The sequence below is a fragment of the Lutjanus erythropterus genome, chromosome 7 (assembly GCF_056507025.1).
Source record: "Lutjanus erythropterus isolate fLutEry1 chromosome 7, fLutEry1.hap2, whole genome shotgun sequence".
NCBI lineage: Eukaryota > Metazoa > Chordata > Actinopteri > Lutjaniformes > Lutjanidae > Lutjanus > Lutjanus erythropterus.
Genome location: NC_139323.1, coordinates 34,717,697 through 34,739,915, shown reverse-complemented (window position 1 = coordinate 34,739,915; position 22,219 = coordinate 34,717,697). Strand labels below are relative to the sequence as shown.

The following is a 22,219-nucleotide window of genomic DNA, read 5'->3' as shown; positions in this document are numbered from 1 at the left end:
TTTTTGTCCCTAAACCTAAATGATGTTAACCACCGTGTTCTCATACTATAAAACATAATTATTATGTACAATAAAATAACAACGCTTACAAATCTCGCGAGACTTTATCAAGTCTAGGCTTCTTTTCGAGATACGACTCTTGTAACCCCTAGCAACCAAACAATCCCACTGATGAGCGAGGAGCAAAAGGTGAAGCGAGGATTTCAAGCTAGCTACTATGGTTTAACTACAGGTAAACTTTATTTATTCATCTATAAACTGCAGCTGTAACGTTTAGTAGCCAAATCTCTATGAATCTGACCCTTAATAAACAAACGTTATCTCTAGGGCACTTTAAACCACAGTATATTCTCCCTTACTGTTACCTCTACTATTTAGCTAGTTAGCAGGTAAACTAGCTGTTAAATGCTAACTACCTAACGTTTTTTATTGTGTTATTAACAGCTCGTCGAGTGCAGACCAAGGAAGGATGTGATGTGTCTGTATCTTACTGATATCAATTAAACAACTGCATTAAATGGTGGGTATATTATATTGTATTAATTACTACAGTGTTGGAGGAAGTATTCAGGTCCTCAGTAGAAAGAAGATCATAAGTAGAAGTACTAAAATCCCACAGTAAAAATACTCCGTTACAAGTAAAAGTCCTGTCGTGAAAATGTAAAGTAAGATTATGTAAGTATATTAAGGAAAATGTAGTATTAAAAGTATTCAATGCAGAAAATGTGGCCTGTGACAGTTGTAAATTATATATTTTATACGTAAATTGTTATTACTCGTGCAGATATAAAAACAGTTTTTTAGCTAGATTTGTTTAATAAACATTTGTACAAATACATTAAAATTATTGGAGGTAAAAGCAGCAAACCTTCACATTTGTGAAGCTGGAACCATAAGAAATGTTTGTATCAAAATGAAAAGATGATTATCAAAATAGTTGTTTCAGCTGTACTTCTATAAACTGTTGGGTCATTTGATTTCTAACAAAGTATCATATTTTCTAAAGTCTTCATATGTTTTGTGTGTAAAAATCTTAATTTGTAAAGTAACAAAAGCTATCAGATAAATGTGGTGAAGTAAAAAGTACAATATTTCCCCTGAGAGGTAGTGGTGTAGAAATAGAAAGAGTTAGAAAATGGAAACACTCTACTACATGTTCCTCAAAATTGTATTCAAGTACAGTACTTGAGTACTGTACTTTGTTACATTCCACTACTGACAATTACATTAGGATACTGTAACGTGAAATACTAACGTTACTGTGGTAGTATGACCAACAACCTATGCTGCATTGATTTCAAATTATGTTAGCATTGATCACTCATGAAGAGTCAAGTACAAGTATGATTACTTCTTCTTTCCTACATTTCCGAGGGGAATATTTACTGCATTTGTTACAGTTATAGTTTCTATTTAAGGTAGTAAAAATTTCATACATTTGTGGCTCCCACGCTAATACATCAGTAATCAAAATTAATGTAACATACTAGTCTGAATGGGGCCATTCTGCATAATTGGGACTCAAAATAAAAAAGATAAATATATCTATAGGCTTTTAAAAACAATAAAACAAAGTAGAAAATGAGCTAAAATTGGATAAAATGGTGTAAACAGAAGAATAAAAAAGACTTTCCTGCTGATAAAATATATATGTACTTCATGCAATTATCACGTTTCAAGTATTTTCAATTGCTGAACTGATTTGTGATATTGGTACTTTAATCTGAATACTTTCTTCCCTGCTCTTTATTATTAGTTATTACTTTAGCGCCTACAAGATCAAGAGTTACAGATCAAGTAAATTTTGATAGACTTCCCATATTCTACAGCCTGGACAAGAATGTTCTCTTATCTTCCACAAGATGTCGCCACATGCATTGATTATGATTTTTCAGGCTCTGTTGCAAGCCACTGCTCTGCCACTGTGTGTATTGTACTGCAGCATAAACAGATACAAATATGCACTACAGAGAAATGTAACATAATATGCTATTGAATTTGTATATAAACTTTCTATATCTCATTAGTGAAGCAATTTTAAAAGCGAGGATGCCACCCAAGAGACCAAAAAGTGCAAGAAGCAGTGCAGGCAGTAAGGGGAAAGGTAAAGGTGAGTGTCTGAATACTAGCAAAATGTCAGTGTGTGTAAATGCATGTTTGTCTTCGGACAATCAAGTGGAGTAAATAACTTGGTGAACTGACTGTCAGCTGATTTCCTATTTAGGCAAAAGGACACCTGCACCTGCAGAAAAGCCTGGTAAGAGAAAATTATTAACTTTTTTTTTTTTTTTTTTTTTTTTTTACTCATTTTACTCATTATAAAAAAAGGGCTATATGTGTATGTCATTAGGCACAATGCATCAAAAGTTGTGGTGCATTTATGGTGAAAGAGTTTCACTCCCTGGTTTAAATTAAATTTGTTTTATTATGTGACTTAAAGTACACCATCTACAATACCTCTGTAGGAACTGTTAACTATTTAACCATTTAGTTCTGTAGAGGACACTTTAGGGGCAATTGTATTACCTCAGCGTCCACCAGTGGCCCTGGATAAACAGTCAGGGGACCACCACAGTCATTGGGAAATCATTTTCTGGGAACCATGAATGCCTTTGTCAAATTTAATGTCAGTGCATCCACAAGTTGGACTGGCAAATGTGCACTGGATAAGCCAACCAGCTGACCAATATTCAGTATTAATAACTGGTTTCTATTAGGGAGTCTGCAGGTTAGGAGGAAATCTCAATCCTCTTAGATTCGGATTACTTTGAGTATTAAATTCACATCACGTGGGAATTCATCTTTGGCACTGGTGTACGATGCACACAACAACATACAGTAATTTTATATTAAAGAAATGACATCTTAAAGTGACTGAGTGGCAGTAATCCAAGTGATGAGTGGATTGTTTTTTCACTGGCATGCACTGCAACAAAAATACATAGTACACAGCAGTACTTGATAAATGAATAAATACATATGCATTAAAAGAGGGTAGGCAAGTTCTAAAGAGCGTATTAAACAAACTCTTATTGAGGATGGTCACAGCTGAGGGAATAAAGGATTTCTTGTAACTGTTTGTCCACTCAGACTTTCAATCTGTGGCCTGATGGCAGCTCTTGAACTGCTGAGTGGAGAGGATGAGTGGCGTCACTGTAGATCTGAATTGCCTTGTTGGTTGTGAAATGCGACCATAAGTTTCGCAGTTTGAGTTAATTAAATTATAATAACACAAGGTCTTGTAAATCTTACATGGCCTTTGAATGCAGTTAACCAAAGCACTTAACTTTATGCCTTAAATGTCAGTTTATTAGGTTCTAATTTAAAGGTAGACTCAGTAGGATTTGTCTGAAGTGTTTTCAACCACACCAGAAAGATAGTTGATGGCTGAGTCTCATTCCCAGGACGTCAGATACTGTCATTTCGGTTTGGTAAAGCGTCCCAAGCACAGCAAAATAATGAGAAAATAAGGAAATATGGACAGAGGGCAGGGTCTCTGCAGATACAGCCATCACCACACACCAGTGGGTACCTTTAACTTGATGAACACATTCGTATTTGATTACCTTCATCTATTTGATAGGGCAGAGTCCTTTTAATGAAATGAAAGCTAATGTAGGACACTTTAATCAGAAGAGCTGTCTTACTTTGAAGTGAGGATATAAGTAGCGTTGCTGAAACTAATAATCAGAGACGTCTTTGAGGAGTGGGACAGACGATATGCATTCCTCTGATGTGATCTTTAGTGTACTGTTGCATAGCCTTGGGACATGCTCTCTAGTCAGCTGAGGGTCCCCATTGTCATGGTCAGGTTTACTGTCAACACACCAGCTCTGAAAACATGCTTTTGGTCAAATGCAGGTCACCAACGGTGTATCTTTTTACTACAGATTAGGTCATTTGCTCTTATAGGAGTTAAATCTATAGGTGTCAAGAGTCTGCAGATTCAGACTGACTTGGTTTTGTACATTTCTTCATTAATTTCACCCATTTTCAGTGATACATGCAGAAGATAAGTGCTTTACTCTAACTTTAACCTAAGCCTGATGCTAAACTTAACCTAAAAACCAGGTCTTGCATTTAATCATAACCTTGTGAGGATCAGTTCTGTGATAGTCATCCACCATCGGAGGTGGTAAAAGTACACATAGTAATACTCAGTTATAAGTACAGATACTTTTGCAGGGTTCAGTGCTCAAATGGCTGCGTCAGATATCTACTTGCCCCCTAAAATCTCTGAACCTCACATTATGCAAATAATATTTCAAAGACTTAATAAACCTTAATTAGATGTATTAAACCATTCTAACTTAAAATAAAATTAAATGAATACTATTCTCAATGTGAGAAGGTCTAATCAAGTCTTTTTTCTTTGATAGAAATTCCTTCATCTCTGACTACCAAAATCTTTTGTTCAGCCACAACAGAAGCCGGTTCTCAAAGTTCTTTGAATCACGGCACGCTCCACTTGGTCTAAAAATTAGTCCTGCAGTGCCAAGAAGCCTCTCACAGGCAGCTGACAGATTCACGAGAAGACTCAGCTGTCATACTTGTGTGTAATACGCACTGATGGATAAACCAAATAATCTAAATGTGTTATTGTCCCTTTCATTAGGTTGAAAATGACAGAAAATTAAATGAATCAATAATTCACAAATGCATTAAAAGTGTTTAAAAAGGTAAGGAGTAGAGAGTACAGATATTAGTGTTCAAAGGTGGGCAGTAAAAGCAAAAAGAAACCTGAAAACTCTACTTGAGTACAGTAACAAAGTATCTGTACTTAGTTATTTCCAACCTTCGCCCACCATATGACACTGACTATATGGTGGCCCACTGACACAAATATAAATCCCACTCATGAACACAAAATTTCTCAAGGACATTTATGATATAAGTGATAGGTAATCTCATCAGCTGATAGACGCCTAGTGTTCAGGCTTAAATTCTTAACTAGCATCAACAGAGATGAAAACAAACAGTCATAGTTGTACTGTGGTGGAGTATAAATATCTTACAGTACGCAGTCAAAAAATGCTTGCCTTTTGTGGATTATGCAACAGGAAAGAGTCCCGACAAACTTAAAAATATCTCTTCAGCGCAGCCGACAAATGCAGTTTAATTGCATTCTTTAGGGTTATGGAACATTGCACATCACGCTCTCTTTGTCTCTCAAGCAAATATTTCCCATGAATACAAACGCCATAGTTGACACATAACTCTGCGAAATGAGGGGTGTGAGTTTCCACTACAATGATTTGGCGTGAGGCCTAAGTGGTGTGAGTGGGAAAGGTTGACACACCCAGCTGGGAAGTGGTTACTTAAGCTGTACTTTAGCATTCCCGGCGTCCCCTCAGCAACCTTGTGGAAAGACTTTGAAGAGAGAGACCGCAAGCAAGATGAAAACTGTCATTATGCAGAGCCCTGTTTACTGTAGTGCGCCCTGGCCTGAGCGGGGCCTTAGATATGGACGAGTCTGCCTATATGGATTGTTTATTAAGAACAACTTTGTAGTGGTGATGGTGCAGCACTGCGGTTTTTTATAGTAACAATCCTGGTTGGATGTCTGTAACGGAGCACTTTATGTCTTGAATTTGTGCATTATTGATCTGCTTCTCACATGCCAGTATAGGAGAAAATACTGCAGTCTTTTTAAGATAAGATAAGATAAGATATACTTTATTGTCCCTGCGGGGAAATTTGGCTCGGGCAATATGCTGCTCACAGCAGAAATCATCAGTACCACATTACAGTGCAACACAATACAGTACAAGCAAATACAACAGAAAACAGAATCGCAAAGTCGTAGGACACTACAGTTCTACACCAAAATACAATAATAAATACATACGACCATATGAAAAACATGCAAAATAAAATTTAAAAGAGGTGTAAATTACCATTAAAAAGATCAAATATTGCAACAAGAATATCCCTGTGAGATAAAGATACACACTGAGGCTGTCGCAATGTACTAGTGTTGATGATATATGTGATATTTAAAAAATGAAAGATGAAAGATTAGACACACGTGATAATATCTTGTGAATAATCCAGCACCTCTTACACATACTGTATTCTCTTAAATCCCCTTATTTTCTTTCCATTTCTTTTGTTTATTATTTTATTTGGTTGCTTTTTCACTATCCATCAGGTGTAGTTGCACTTTTTGAAAGGTTTTGCAAACTTATGGTTACAGGCTGTCTCTCCACCTCCACTCGTATTGTGAGTATAATTCATTTAACAAAAAGAGTTTGTCTCTTTTTGTTAAATGAATTATACACACAGTGAACAAAGTTCCAGATTAATTTGACTGATAGCAATTTTTATTCATGCTTTTCATATTTTCCATAGAAACTGCTATAGTATCTATATTGTTAATTCTTTTGGCCACAATAACTGTGTAGTGAAGATCTGATACTGTGACAGCCCTAATAAATACACAAATATTTTAAAATAAGGAATAGAATTATAAATTAATAAAAAATCTGTAATTTATACAGGATGGAAGACTACCTAAGTGAAGAGTGAGCAGATTGTTTGTTGAGTAATGTAATGGACAGAAAGCTTTTACATTTGATGAAGATAATAATTTGTATTCAGAACGTAGAATATGTCGCAGGTTCTTCAGAGTACAGTTTCTATGACTGACATCAGGTTTTCATATATAGTGTGGAGGGACGGGCAACACTTATTGTTGTTGTTACTATCTATTTTTCCATGTCTATTCTTGCCTTTAACTGGACTTGTGCATCGAGTAGTTGTCCCAAATAAGAATCGATTCCAAAATTATGATTTCAAAAGAATCATTGAGAAATTTTGCACAGCGTACTGCAAAGACCTTCCTTATATCTGCCCAGCTTTCTGTCATGCAAGTTGAATACATGCATGTCTTCCCGTCTCCTATTGCGTTTTTCATGTTATGTTGTGAGTCCAGCATTATTCTCACTTAACCTACTCAGCTGTTGCTAAGTTGCTTCACTAGCAGGTGAATATCACAAGTTGTTTGAGTCTTGCAACAATCAATATCTATCCTCTCTCTCTATCCTTACAGTAAAGTAGCCTATGGCCAGAGATACACTTGAGTTTAACTAGGCATATTCACACACACACACACACCCCTATGCATCATGGCTGCCTTGCCTGTACTGCATCCATTTGAAGTCATGGTTGTGTGTGTCCTCAGAAATTGTGGTTAAACAGCAAGTACATCTCCAGCCTTCATTCCAGTATAACCTTGCAGAGTCTATCAGTACAACAGTAAGTCTCTGAACATGAACACTCCATTTTGAATTATTGTTCATACATATGCTCAGACACCTTAAAGGAACACACCTGCTCCATTCTGCTGTCTCCAGTACAGCATTCCCCCTATGAGCGTTTGGACATTTTGCGTGCAGGCTGTTCACGAGGATTGCATTTCATCCTGTGATATTGTAGGGTGGTCCCTTCCTGCAGGGAGGGGCAGGAGAGGGATCAGAGGCGTTGTTTTGCGTTTGATCAGGAAAGCAGGGACAAGAATCTGTGTCAAAGTCCGTAGGCAATGGTGACTTTAAAGCCCATCCATTGTGTGAAGAGGTTTAGACTCTTAGTTGTGGTGTCTCTATGTTCTTACTCATCACACCCGTGTCTCTGTTTTCAACACTGTTTCATCTGTTTCTACAAGCATTTCTGCTTTCTGTAGTTCAGTCCCTTTAATGTCTGTCAGTCTTGTCTCACTTTGTGATCCCTGTCATACATATAACTCTTTTTGTTCCTCTTACTGTTCAGTATCTGATCTGCAAACCATCTATTGGCATTGTATGTTGTTTTTATTTTTGTAAACCTCTTGCTTTTCCTCAATTCTCATAAAACTGTTGCAGACTATAATCATATATAAGCCATTTATATTTTTGGTTGAACAGCTCCATTATGTCGTCTGCAGCTGTAAAGAATTATTCACGTGACTTATACACATGATATTTGTACATTTGTACAGAAAATGTTTTTTAGATGTACAGATGATGACAGGTGTTTGTTTTGTACAGTCTGGAGGACAGACAGAACACATAGACACGACAATTAAACACTTACCTCATTATTGTCATTGTCAGCACCGTGCAGCATCAAATCTTCTGGCATCTGACAAAAACATCACGGCTTACAACTTCAGACTGATTCTTCAGTGCACTACAAGGCGTTTTAACTGGTTATTAAAATGTCTCTGATGCATCTATATGACTTACATAGGCAAACAAGACCATTAGTGTCAAATATCTGTCTTTTCTCAACACAATATCTCCTGTCATATTACCAGAGTACAGCACTATACATGACCTAGGTGTACCATAGCCCAGAAATTTGACAATAACCAAATACACATTTCCTAAAACTGTACATTTTCAGGACAAAGCCACAAGACATGAGAAGGCTTACATTCTGTTTCATAGCCAGGTAACATGGTCACACTACAAACAGGTATTCAAGTTGGATATTTAACAATAAACATCCCATGTGTGTTGTTTCGGAGGAGCGTTGACTGAAATTAAAGCGTGCATGGAAATAAATGAAAATATAATAGATTTATGTATATTTCTCACTTTACCCATGATGGTCAGTGTTAGCTAACTAACATTGACTAGACAATGACAGGCTATAGTGGTTATATTTTGATTTTTTTTAAATCAAAATTATTGCTAGGGACAATTCAGGAATCCCTGGATACCTGTAGGGAAGTCCCCAACCATCCCTACCCAATTCTATGCCTTTGCAAGTATTTACTCTTAACTTTGGGTGTAATTGAAAATCTAATTAAATTCTTCTTCTTCAAGTATGTGATGATGTAGAAGACTCTTGGGTTGTCCAAATATGCAAGCATTCAACTTCAGAACACCTAGTTCTTTTTCCTATTTCAGTTTTACATACAAAGTTGCATTTCCTCTTCTCTCCATTAGGTGCTGATATAGTGTAGATATTAATTTATGTTTCTTTGAATTGTAGACTCCAGTTATGGTTCTAACTATTCTGTTTTTGTCCAGATTTGTCCACAGGGGCCTCCAAAATCCAAACAATACAAAGTGCCTTGTAGTAGCTTTAAGATTTACTGTTCATGAGGCCTTATACTTTTACTTTATAAAGGTAACAGGAGAGAAGGACGATAATATGAATACACAATCTTCTGGGATAAATTCACAATTTTTTGTAATTACCATGCATGATTCTCCTCATTGTAGACTTATTTTGTTGATTTTGTACTTAAAAAAGAAAAATGCTCCAAACATCTCCAGCCATAGTCATAAAATAAAGTGCTTCAAAATAGGAGTACCTTTAAGAAGTCAACTGTCTGATGAACACATGATACTGTTAATAAGCATAAATCTAAAAACAGTTTGTGATTTAGCATACGTTACTCTTACTATGTGCTCTTAAGTCAGAAGGTTTAAATCCAGCTGATTTTAGTCTATGATGTTCTCAGTCTGCCATCTTTCCTGTCTATATTGATTGTGATTTCTCTCGCCAAGGTCACCCCGATGATATCGTCCCCATCCTCCTGACATCAGCCACCCAGGAGCTCTTTGGCTGCCTCGCCGATGAGGACGTCACGAGGGAGAGCCCTTACAAGCTGCTGAAAAAAGACGACATCATGCAGGACATTAAGACAAGAGCCGCAGTGTCCGATTTCAGCCCTGTGAAGCAGATTGTACTGGTGAGGCTGATCCATTGTCACACAGATCACTCAGACAATGTCCCCAAGACACCATGATGATACACAGACCCCCAGTTAAGGGCTGTGGGAACAGACCAGTTATCAGTTTAACCTCATTTTCCCTCGGTCTGTGATAAAGATGCTAACTGCTACGCTAGAATTAGTCTAGTTTGCATAACACAATGTGCTGCACAGAGCGTAAAATAATAAGACATGAGAATTAAAAAAAGTTATTATAATAAGATAAAATCAGATAATTAAAACTAACAATTGACAAATAAAAATCTAGCATTTGAGGTAAAATAAATAAGAATGTAAATAAAATAAAATAACTGTCTTCTTGCTTTTGTTCAGCCTCAGTCTTGTAACTTTCAGAGTGTGTTCTTTTTAAATTTTTCAAGATGTTACCCATGTTGCTGCTGTGTGGCACATTCCTGGTGTATTTTTATCTACAGGTAAAAAGTTGCACATCATGTTGCGTTTCCTTTCTGTTGTCTCGCACACGTTTGTGATGCAGACGTTTGTGACTGTTCACCGATACAAACATTTTGCAAAAGTACTGAAAACATTTGGAAGTGATGCAGTCACCCACCTTTTGTACTTGTATAATGTTGTCATGTAGGTCTGCGACTAATGATTATGTTTATTGTTGATTAATCTGATGATTATTTTCTCAATTTATTGATTTGTTTTTTGGTCCATAAAAGAAAATGGTGAAAAATGTTGATCACTGTTTACCAAAGCCCAAGTTGTTGTCCTGAAATGTCTTATTTTGCCCTCAGCCCAAAGATATTCAGTTTACTGTCATAAAGGAGTAAAGAAACTGACTTTTTCTTTAATGACTCCAACTGATTAATCGATTATAAAAATAGTTGGCAATTAATGTTATAATAAGTCATAATCACTTGATTGTTGCAGCACTATTATTGTCAATGTTTTTTGAAAGGAATCAATACCAAGTGAATTCCTTCTGAGGATCAATGTATTGATCCTGCAGAATCGATCCACCCATCCCTAATATCCACACATATACATTACACATACACCACTCACCATTCTTCCTTAATGGACACATTACTCTGATGAGAGTGCAGTAAGGGACCCATACACGCCCACCTGTTCAGTGTCTTGTATTGTCAGCCTTTTTATTTGGGACACAGCCAAGGCCTGAGTGTGTGTGTGTGTGTGTGTGTGTGTGTGTGTGTGTGTGTGTGTGTGTGTGTGTGTGTGTGTGTGTGAGGTAATCCTTTGCTGTATTTTTAAACCCCACACCATCAGTCTTCATGTCTTAAATCCTCACCTCACTCCACCACTCACTGTCTGCTCCAAATTATTGCCTTTCCAAGTTTTGTGATGTTTGCCAGAATCAGTTAAAATGCACCACAGTAATTATTTCTAAACAAGCTTTGTCTGAATGTTGTGAATTTATCTGACAGGACTACCCAGAGGATGAGCTCTTGCTGGTTTATGACAGGGACTTCACCTACGATCAGTGCTTCTACCTGGTTGTGACACCAGAAGCGAAGGAGCGAATCCTCAACGTAAGCACACAGTAGTTGTAGTAAAGGAAGCAAGGTTCATTTTCTTAAACAGCTTTTGTTCTTACTAATACCTCATTCACAGCACCGTGTTTGACAAGTGGTGCAGTAGGTTTTTGCATTAACCATTCCTAATAAATCAATATGACATTTTACTGTATGAGGATAAATGCCTCAGTCATTTAGCAAGAACATATTTGCATCAGTGTGGGGCCAATTGTTTTCAATTCTGTAGGCTGGAGTGTTTTCTATTATTTACATTGCTTTTAAATTAAAGGTATGTACACTATTTTATCATCACTTATCGCTAACAGTAATGGTATCAGAGGTCATACATTTATAAGGCCTATTTTGCTTTGCCAGCTGGTCAGCTGCCAATAGCCGATTAAAATAAAATACTTCCCGAGCAGTCAAAGCCTAGAGCAAGATAGTGGAGTAGTTTTGAAAGATTTCTGAACCGTTCTTCCTTTATACTGTGTAATGTACATTCTTGTCATTCTCTCCGTGTTCTGCAGCCTCCAGAGCTCGAGACACCAGAAGTGTTTGAGAATGAAGTCAATAAAACCACAGAACCAAAGCAGTGGATATCTCTTGGCAGTGAGCAAGACATAGATGAAGAATCTGTCAAAGAGACCAGAAAAAAGGTACTGCAGTAAATATAAAAACACATTAACTTTGCATATTAAATATATATATTTTTTTCTGATCTTCCCTTTGCCATCGATTGCACCTCTCTCTCCTCTGTCTCCTTTTTGTCATCAGCTGCAGCACAAATTCTCCAGGGTGCGGAGGAAGTTCGGGGCACCGGTCTGTTTTTCCGACCGCAACACTGCAGATGCTAAGGATGGCTACCTAGAGTGTGTTTCCTATCAAGACAGCAGATTCAGCATCAAGCAGATGCAGAGGGACTGCGGGATGCAGGCTGTTCCTAGGCTACAGAGCAGCAGCGCTCAGACACAATGGTACCGTACTGCCAGCAGATCAGCACACATAAAATGAGTCTGCTCTACAGGGAGGGAAAGCACATTCAGATTCTGCCAACACCTGCCAGCCTGTTTTTTTAATGTATTAAGAAAAGATAATTTTAACCCTGAATGCAATATTAAATCCTTCTGTGAGACAGGAATGTTTCTGAGATTCATGCCTCCATAGACAAGAGATCACAATATACTATGTACATCATACACACTGTTGGACAACATTCATTCATCATTCACATAATCGTATAAAGATCCAGGGTCCTGGGGAAATAAACATATTGTCAGTGCGAAAGCAGTTTGTGTGATTTCCAGTTCACCATGATCATTTGTTTAACTGACAAAAAAATCTAAAGCACTGATGCGATGTGTGACAGCGACTTTATATTTTCTGCCCATGTGCCTTATACTGTATATTATAGACACATTTCATGAAATAGCATTCACCATTTTTCTCACTGTATATTTAGATATAAATTATATCTCTAATTTGCAACGTTTGTTTTAATAGTGATAGTAATAATGAATATGATTATTTCCTTCCAACTTTGCAGGAAGTTTCAGAGGAATATCTGTACCCAGTACGTGGCCAGAGAGTTAAGTGATGAAGAAAAGGAGAACGTCCACCAGTTTGAGAGTCTGAAGAATTTTTGCAACTCAGTGACCCCCAGGTAAAATGATATATGCCAGTAATTCATGGTGTCTGCTTCCGAAGGGATTATATATTGTATAGGAAGACTGATAGTCAACCCAAACGCATATATTACTGTCAGCCTCAGGGAACTCAAACTCATGCATTATTACCACTGTAGGAGCATTAGAATATTGAAAAGGAATACTGTCAGGGCACTGGTGGACGTTTTCACCTTCCACTATATTTTGTGTTTTTAAAGTTGCTCAGACTTTTTTTTTTTTTTTTTGCAAAAGTTTCAGTGACACAGTGATTTGGTGGTTTGGTTAAGTGTCAGATTACACTGTTATGCAAGTTTTGCAGCTAGAAGTTTTGCCTGAAAAGTGTGACATTTTCACAGGGTTTTGCAAGTTCTTCAGCAGAAAGAGATGATGAATGTGTTCTTTGAAGACTGGGAAGCTATGGGGAGAGCAGCTGAAGGCAGTGACCAGGTTTATGAAGGTCTGATGCTGTTTCAGGCCTTCACAGACCAGAAGCACACAAAGGACAAGAAAATCAGCAGCGTTAACTGGCATCCTACCATCTACGGTAAAGTGTGAAATTACTGGCAGGGAAGACATCTGAACAACCTAAAAACTTGATAGCCTTAACTTGGTCAGTACTTTGAGTAGAGTTGGGTCCGATTTAATCCCGTATCAGTATCAGGTGTCGTTACAGTTACAACTGACTTATCAAATATCAGACAAATGTCACCAGTTCACATATTGATGAATTAAGATAAGATAAGATAAGATAAGATAAGATAAGATAAGATAAGATAAGATAAGATAAAACTTTGAGGTCATCATCGACATCCATAAGTTTCTGTCACTTTTTAGTGTAAAATAAACAATCTGGATCAGATTACTTTAGTTATCAGAACAAATGAGGTGAATATTATTATCATCATTATTATACAAATATCTATAATTACTATATAAATATCTATAATACACTCTCAGAAAAAAAAGGTGCTTACTGGAACCATAAAGGGTTCTTCAGCTTGTCCCCAAAGGAGAGCCCTTTTTGGTTCATGGTAGAACTTTTTATAAATGGTCCACTTGGAACTCTTCCACTGAGTTCTACCTAGAATCCAAAATAAAGAGTTATATCTACAACCATCTGTGAAAGTTTTCATCCAGAACCCCCTATGAGAGGTTCTAAAGGAGAACTCTTCTGTGGTAAAATGGTTCCACCCAGAGTCCTCTGTGGGGGTTCTGTCCAGAACTTTTCCACCTTGTAAGGGTGTTAAGAAGAATCCTAACAGGGATTTCTACCGGAAACCATTTTATATTCCATTGACTCTATATAGAACCCACCTGGTGGGTTCTAGGGAGATTTTAGGTATCTAGAAACCACCCATAGGGTTCCACCAAGAACGTTTTTATATTCCAATGGTTTTATCTAAAACCTACTGAGAACCTTTTTATGTGCCAATGTTTTAACATAGAACCCACCCAAGGGGTTCTAACAAGAACATCTTTACATTCCAAGAGTTTTATCCAGAAACCACTTCAAGTATTTCAACAGTCCTTGAAGAACTCTTTCTTCCAAAAAGGGTTCTTAGGATGTAAAGAGTTTTTAATGGAACCCTTAATCTTACAAAGAACCCTTGATGAACATCAGAAAAGGGTTCTTCAGAAGCTGATGATTGGGGGCAGAGCCTCAGCCCTTCAGGAGGAACATAAGAGTGTAGTATTTGGTTGGAAAATATTGGTAAGGAGAGTGTTGATGTTAAAGCATTATATTTATTTGTTATACAACTTTGTAATGTTGCCCAGCTGTCATCTCCCATAAATCAGGCTTCCAGCAAGATCCAGAATAATAATGTCAGTGCCAAGACATGGGATCAGTGAAAATATTTGTTATTCAAAGAAGGGATCAGAGATGAGTCACCAATTTCACAATCGGCAAAGTTAAAAAGATTGTGTGCTTGATACATTGTATGATGTGTTTTTGATGTGGTAGGTGTGTTAGCTGTGGCTTTGACAGAGAAAAAGGAGGAGAAGTCGAACCAGTCCGCAGCGCTTGTCATCACACCTTCTTTCATTGCCTTCTATAGCTTCTCCGACCCGTCTAATCCCCAGGTATGGAATATAAGAGGGACCCTCTGAGTGAGTATGTGAGCGTATAAGTTGGTTAAAAAAAAGATTTAAAAGACCAAATTTCTCTCTCCTGTTGACAGCTTACAAGACAATTCTCTCCTTTCTCATCTCGTCTTGTTTGAGACACGCGATAAGAAATGTCTGGAGGATTTACTTTGGATTGTCATTCAAGAAGACCATTATTTGTTTTAGCAAAATTTGAGCGGCTCTATTGATTTGACCCAGGCTCTCAATCAATAAAACTGAGCTGCTAAATCACTCAAACGTAATTTGAGTTCTGGATGATATACGCCTTCACTGGTGCTTGTGTCATGCTTTGGTTTCACTGTCTGCTGGAGCGGGGATCAAAGAGGCAAATGGTACCGTGAAGAGGAAACCAGATACATTATATGATGGAAATAAATATATTTATTTACTGTGGGGAGTAAAGTGCTGTAGTTCAGACTTGCTGCTAATTTTAAACTCCAGCAGATTTAAACATGATGCTGAAAAATGACTTCTCTGTACTGTAAAAACCATCCTGCCCCTCCTGGGTCCTTTCCCCCCCCTTCTGCCTGATGAGAAGGAATCTACTATATGCATTTGGTTTTGTGGATTAAAAGCTGAAGTTTTTATGGAGAGACTAGAAAAAATAAACACTCAGGATGGCAAGCACCCAGTACATGGAAAAGTCTAGTTTGAAATATAATATTTCAGTCCTGTGTAAGTGGGTTTTTTTCTGTGGTGTTTGCAGTTGCTGCTGGAGTGCCCAGATGACATTTTTGCCTTCGAGTTCTGCCCCTCTGATCCAAATATTATCGTTGGCGGCGGCAAAAATGGCCAGGTGCTGACTCTGACTCTTCTCTGCATCTCTGCTGTACTGCATCTGTTCCCTTTTCTTGCCTTATAGAAGTTTTTGTACCTCAACATCTTCATACTACATTCAGAACAATGTGAACCAGTAAGCACTTTCCATTGATATCTTTAAATAACAAACGACTACGGTCAAAAGATGTTCAGAACGGGTTCAAAAGCGAAAGTGTTTTCACTGATTGATTGAACATTCACATGTAGATCATATTTCATCAGGATTTAGAACAGTGACAGTATTCATCCTCCATAATGTACCAATAATAGCCTCATCAGTTTGGACCCTTACTAATAAATATCCTCCAGATTTCCTGGGTGAAAGCCAGAAAAAAAAAAATCCTCACACAGGACTCAAACCCCAGTTGCCTGGATGAAAGGACCCACTTCTCGACCATCATCCACCTTCTCAAATGCGTTCACCTCTGGAGAAGTCAAATATCTAACCAAGAACTTTGCATGTAGGTGCAAGGCCAGGTGTTCTCAACCTTTCGTAATTTAAAGCTCACATCTGATGCTGAAAATTTATCAAGGACCGCCTTCTTAAAAACAATCGATTTTGTGTCACTTCATCTGAGGGAACATTAGCTAGATGGCATACTTGTCTCTACTTGATGATTGACATTTCCTGCTTATGAATTCTTGAGATCATTTGGATATAAAAATAACTGATTTGAACTCATTTAAATCCAACCATTTGGCACCACCACTGCCTCTGGGCCACACTAGATGGCACTCTGAGGCCCACCAGTGGGACATGAGCCAGTAGTGTTAGGCTGCATTGAGAATTGCAATTTCTTTATTTTACATTAAGAGCTTCTCCCATTACATTGTCCTGGAGGCATCTTGTTGGCAGCACACACAGCTTATATAGTATGCGTTTATGGTATTTAAAGATTAAATGCATTAAAAGTACATCTTGTAGGCCACATTCTGCCAACCAGTATGACCTGAGAGAAATGCCTTCACACTGATAGATATCATCTCTCTTTCAACCTTAGACAAATTTCTGTTACGTGACATGTTGATGCTGTAACCGCATTTTAGCCAATTGAAAAGAGGGACGTGTCTTAGATGTTCAGAATATCAACCAGTTTTCAAAAATAAATCAATGTTGAGATCCCAGGTGATGCTCACTGGGGAAAATGATTAGAGATTAAAGCTGGACAGTATATCAATGTACTGATTTTGGATCTTGATATGTCATGATATGGCATAAGTGTTCTCTTTCCCTCATTTTAAAGGCTGCATTATATCCACATTACTGATGATTGCTTTTGTGTTTAATTGTTATATATTATTTTTAATATTACTGCTGCATTCATGTTGCATTATTATTTCTGTAGATGTTTAAGATTGAGCTCATTTTAAATTGTTTATGTACTTTTGGTTAGTTTAATCTACAGTGCTGGATCATAGATCTCCAAATACTTGCATTATCTGAGAATTTATAGCATGTTATTTGTACAAAATGTGTATATTGAGATGTATATTTTATATCGCAGAATAGCTTAAAATGTTGAGATAGTGTGTACAAGTCATATCACCCAGGTCTGTTATAAATAAATATGATTTATCAAGTAGACCTTTCGCCGTGTTAGTCATCTCCTGTACAGTTCCCACATATTGTCTCTGTACACGTTCCTTTTTCAATCAACATTTGATCATATTTATTCATGTTTGATCTCCAGTAACTGATTTTGTGTTGCTGTTGTCTCAGGTTGTGCTGTGGGACATTTCTGCTCACGTCACACTCTTGCAGGGCACACAGTCTAGTGATAAAGAAGTCTCCGTCAACAACGACATATTCGTAAGTACTCATATCCTGTCTCTTACGTGCGCAATGTTGATACAATAATACACGGTGTTCTCTGTCTGTGTTGGTGTACTACATGTGGTATCAGTTACCGTCATTCTTTGGCTGGTGATGATGTCAGATTGGTTTATTCAAGCATGAGCCCTCAGTTTATCAAAGCATGCTGCGTATTTGCTGCAAAAGACAGGCTGTACTCCTCAGCGGTGCTGTATGACAGAGTGAGATGATGATACGTTGACTCCTGAGTTCTCTCCTCATCCTCACCCTTTCATTAGATGGGAATGCAGTGGCCTAATGGTCCTTTTCAAGCCAGCCACAGCTGTCAAAACTCGCTCCACAAACGTACTAATGCCAGGAGTAAATCTCAAAGCAAGTTTATATCATTACACGACCCCACAGTTTAACGAAAGCAGCCTATTAGGGCTCAAACAAACAGCCCGGTCAGACAGAAATGATCTAACTGAATAAGAGAACGCTCAGCTGAAGACTGAGACTTCAAAGAGGGTTTCAGTTTTGTCTTACATCATAGCAAATTAGTATTTTCAAAGCATATCAGCCCTGTTTTAGTACAACTCCACTTCCAACCCCAGTTCCAAATTAGTAGTGACATTGTGTAAAACGTAAATAAAAACAGAATGCAACGGTTTGCAAAAAATTTTGTCACATATTCGGGTGAATACAGTGTCAAGACAAGGCATTTAATGTTCAAACTGACGTTCCAAATTTACTGTTCTCTTGCAAATAGACACTCTGGTATAATATACACGCTGCAACATGTTCCAAAAATGGGGCATGTGTACTACTATGTCTAAGATAAGCTTGCACCCAGAGAAGTTGACAGCGTCTCTGGATGTTGTTGATATATGGCTTTCTCTTTGCATGTTTGCGTCTTAATATGGTTGGAGATTTCCAGCCGACCGTCATCAGCCCAACCATCGGCAATTGGCAATATCATCGTCCACCTTCCCACCTCTTCCGAACTTCTCGAGTCTCAGCCGGGAGATGTGTGCATGCAGAAAATCCACTATGTTACACAGGCTGCATACTTTTCACTACGTCCAATCGACAAAATAAATTCACTAAGTGTCAAGAAATGTAATATTCTCAGACCCGTTTTCCTTTTTAAACAGAGAAACACAACCGTTCACCTTCTGATTTCAAATTTCTCTTTTTTATATGAGCTTAGTTGGCTCCTTAACTCCTTGTACAACACGCACACTTCATTTAACCTCAAAAATATGTAAAGCTCATCTAAGCTGTCTTTGTTACTCTGTTCATTCTTTCAACAATCACCAACTCTGATTTGGTTGAATTGAACCCTTAACTCACTGTGTGAAAAGAGTGTAAAGAGTCTAACTCTGCTGGTTGGTTATCATTCACTCCTCACTGATCTCAGCGCACTCATGGTCCAGCTGAGTGGGTGTGAACTGTGCTGCTGGATGAGAGCGTGGTGCGAAGCAGCCTCTGTTACTCTTCAGATCACTACAGTAGTTAAAATAAAATAACAAAAATCGGCCTGAAAAAAAACGTGCAGAGATTTTTAAACTGTTTGACTGTTTGCCCATGCAGTTTTTCGGTGGTGCACTTCACCATCCATCCATGCTTGTGATAGACTGAGGCTTTTGAAGATGCCCCTTTAATACCAAATCATGATACCACCACCAGTTGCCCCGTCCCACCTTTTTTTAATGGTATTGGAGGTATTAAATTCAGAGTGATTGTATATTCCCAAAAAAACAATAAAATTGATCAGTTTGAACATTAATTATCTTTGTACTATATTCAACTGAATACAAGTTGAAGGGTTTTTGCAAACCATTGCATTCAGTTTTACACAGGATCTAAACTGTTGTTTGTAAGTTGAGGTTGTACTATAATGTTCTGTAGAGGAATAAAAAAAATATGCAGGGAGAGAGAGGTAATGATACATGACAAAAACCAGGGCTGAGGTTTAAACCCACAACATAGCAAGTACATTAAGTCCACTGTAGCCTGTTGAGACATCCAGACACCAAATATTGAACCAGTTCTGTTCCTTAAAGCCTGACCTCCTCTGACATCTTCCACTCGTCTGCTGTATTTAGACAGACACATATGCCCCCATCATCTGGCCCCCATTTGCTTTGTGTGTTTTTATTGCCTCTACAGTGGAACAGCTGTCTCCATCCCTGTCCTCGCTGCTTCCTTCCCCCTCTCCCACCCTCCATAGAGGGAGCTCTATTCTCTTTATCACTGTTTGCTCTTCATTCTCCAGAGTCAACAGCATCAGCTCATACACTCCAGCTGTTACACAAGCCTTCCATCCTCCACCATAGTTTGTCCCCACACACGATAACACACAAGCAAATCAGATCACTGCCCTCCCTCGTGTTTGCAGTGTAAACAGTTGGCATTTGTATCTGCTAAAAGGGTTTATTTCCATGCAGAGTGCTGTGAAAGCCGCGCTACACCAGCACCTGTTGCTCGCTTATCAGATAAACGAAGAATTAAAATCCTCCTGCATAAATTTGTGTTGTGTTCACACCAATTTGATCCATCTGCAGGTGCACGACACAACGAAACTAGCGGAGTGAGACTGCAGCAAAATGAGTAGATGTTTTAAACCAGTGATCTGATGTTAATGAAAGGTTAAAGATTAAAATACTGTTTGACACACAAACTTGTGTCACAATAGGCAGAGAAGGGGGCTGTACTACAAAGCGAGCTTAACATAGTCAGGCTGTCTTTGCATGAGTCTTGACAAAACCTTAAACCCCAGCTACAAATAATGGGTATCACAACGGTGGTTATCAGCTTGCTTTAGTAACCCTGGTTTTCTTCTTCAGGCTCTGTGTGTGTTCATAGAAAAAGGGTGCGTCATCAAAATCAACTGTGTGATGCATACTTGAGTCAAAAGGAACAGGTTGTTATAATGGAGAGTTATTATTATATATTTTTTAATTACAGCAAAAAGTCTCACTGTTGCTGCAAATAAGGCAAGACAGGAATGCTGACAGCAATTTACTAATTAATGCACCCTTATGTCTAACATGACAACTGCATTTTACTGCATTTTCACTTTAAACTGAATATATCAAGGAGTTGAATTTATCTCTGACACTGTCCTATAATGAGAGATAATCTGGAAATCAACTTTAGTTTTTGGCCAATGAACAATTTTAACCTACAGCTCAGCAGCTTTGCATATAACATCCTCCCTCAGCTGAGAATCAACATCACTCATAAAAAATGTCTTAAGGAAAAGAATTAGTTGATGCTTAATACAGCCGACTCAATCCAAAACTGTGAACGTAACCTTCTCCGGAGCAGGTTAGATGTGCAGCAGGAGTTGCATGGTAAAATAGAGACACTTTTGTGACGTTGTAAATTCTGGCTTTATGTTCAACATATCTCACTAAGTCATTAATCTCACTTCATAGTAAACCCCTCAGAAGTTTTGAGTTTGGTACATGTTCAGCTGTTGTTCAGCTCACTCTGAGTGAGATGCAAACAGTCAATCATTGAACAGGTGTTTTGTTCAGCTATATGTATCACAGCACCATGGAATGAGGAGAAAGAGTCCAGACAGTGAGGAAATCGTTAATTATAAGGTCAGATCAGCTCGTCAGTCTGGCAGTTTTTAACATTTAAACATTTTATTATGATATATTTTTAAGCTATGTCACCCAGCACTACGACACTTTGAATATCCTGCTGGAACATTTTAGGATGGTTGTTCACCACTGTCTACAGTCTTTGTGTTGAGATTGAATTGTCAGAGCTCACTGTACATGCTGTGCCTTTTGTGTGTGACCTCCCACCAGGACCTCGATGACAACAAAGAGAATAAGATTCCTGTCGTGCGCTGCAGTGCAGTGTCTGCCTTAGAGGGCAGCCACAAAGCCCCAATTACTGATGTCCAGTGGCTGCCACCAACGTTTGAGGTACACAAGAGTAAAGGGCAGGGTGGCGAGAGGGGGGTAACAACTGCAAAACTGACATGAAATCAGCAGAGTACTGACTGTGCAGAGAATTGCTTTTCCATTAGTGGTGCAGTGGATTGGTGCTGCAACAATCCACAAGGTTAATCTGTATTCCATTTGGCCTATCTTGATTAATGAAAGGTGTTTTGTGTGACAACACAGCTGCAGTGTTTTCAGCAAAACCCTCTTAATGTTTTCTTCTCCTCAAGCTCCTTTTATAATATCTAAAGCAAACACGGTTGTAGAGTTTCCAACATACCGGAGGCAACTAGAGTAAATTTTAATCTTTCCCTCCTTAGTTTCAGATTGATAATAAAACATTAAACACTTAAAGGGCCAAGTTTCATGTTGCTCTAATTAGTTCTATATCTAGTTTTGGAACACTGACAGAGTTTTTTTTATCTTAAAGGTTAAAATCCACTTGAATGTAAACAAGACGAAAAGGAGATAAAGCTGCTGCCTTATCAGGGAAAATGTTATGAAGGTTAGAATGCAACACTGAGGATATGATGATAGGAATTATGAGATTCAAGAGGAAAATGCAGAAGGATGACACTGCTGGAGAGAACAAAAGTAATGAAAAAAAACACAGCCACCATGAAAGATTGCATATTTATTTATCG

At 38.0% G+C, this 22,219-nt stretch overlaps 1 protein-coding gene across 3 annotated transcripts in view; it reads left to right on the top strand.

The window, feature by feature from the left end:
• The first annotated feature begins 172 nt into the window (after positions 1 to 172).
• The window catches only part of dnai3 (dynein axonemal intermediate chain 3), a 34,943-nt gene continuing 12,896 nt past the window's right edge, over positions 173 to 22,219 (top strand). For all 3 annotated transcript variants that reach the window (XM_084722302.1, XM_084722301.1, XM_084722300.1), the window contains exons 1-14: positions 173 to 232; positions 445 to 520; positions 2,028 to 2,110; positions 2,225 to 2,257; positions 9,498 to 9,682; positions 11,119 to 11,223; positions 11,736 to 11,864; positions 11,983 to 12,182; positions 12,752 to 12,868; positions 13,229 to 13,416; positions 14,836 to 14,954; positions 15,706 to 15,795; positions 17,539 to 17,628; positions 21,438 to 21,557. In XM_084722302.1, the coding sequence (XP_084578428.1) occupies positions 2,050 to 2,110; positions 2,225 to 2,257; positions 9,498 to 9,682; positions 11,119 to 11,223; positions 11,736 to 11,864; positions 11,983 to 12,182; positions 12,752 to 12,868; positions 13,229 to 13,416; positions 14,836 to 14,954; positions 15,706 to 15,795; positions 17,539 to 17,628; positions 21,438 to 21,557 (1,437 nt within the window). In that variant the 5' untranslated portion in view covers positions 173 to 232; positions 445 to 520; positions 2,028 to 2,049. The remainder of the gene's footprint in view (positions 233 to 444; positions 521 to 2,027; positions 2,111 to 2,224; positions 2,258 to 9,497; positions 9,683 to 11,118; positions 11,224 to 11,735; positions 11,865 to 11,982; positions 12,183 to 12,751; positions 12,869 to 13,228; positions 13,417 to 14,835; positions 14,955 to 15,705; positions 15,796 to 17,538; positions 17,629 to 21,437; positions 21,558 to 22,219) is intronic.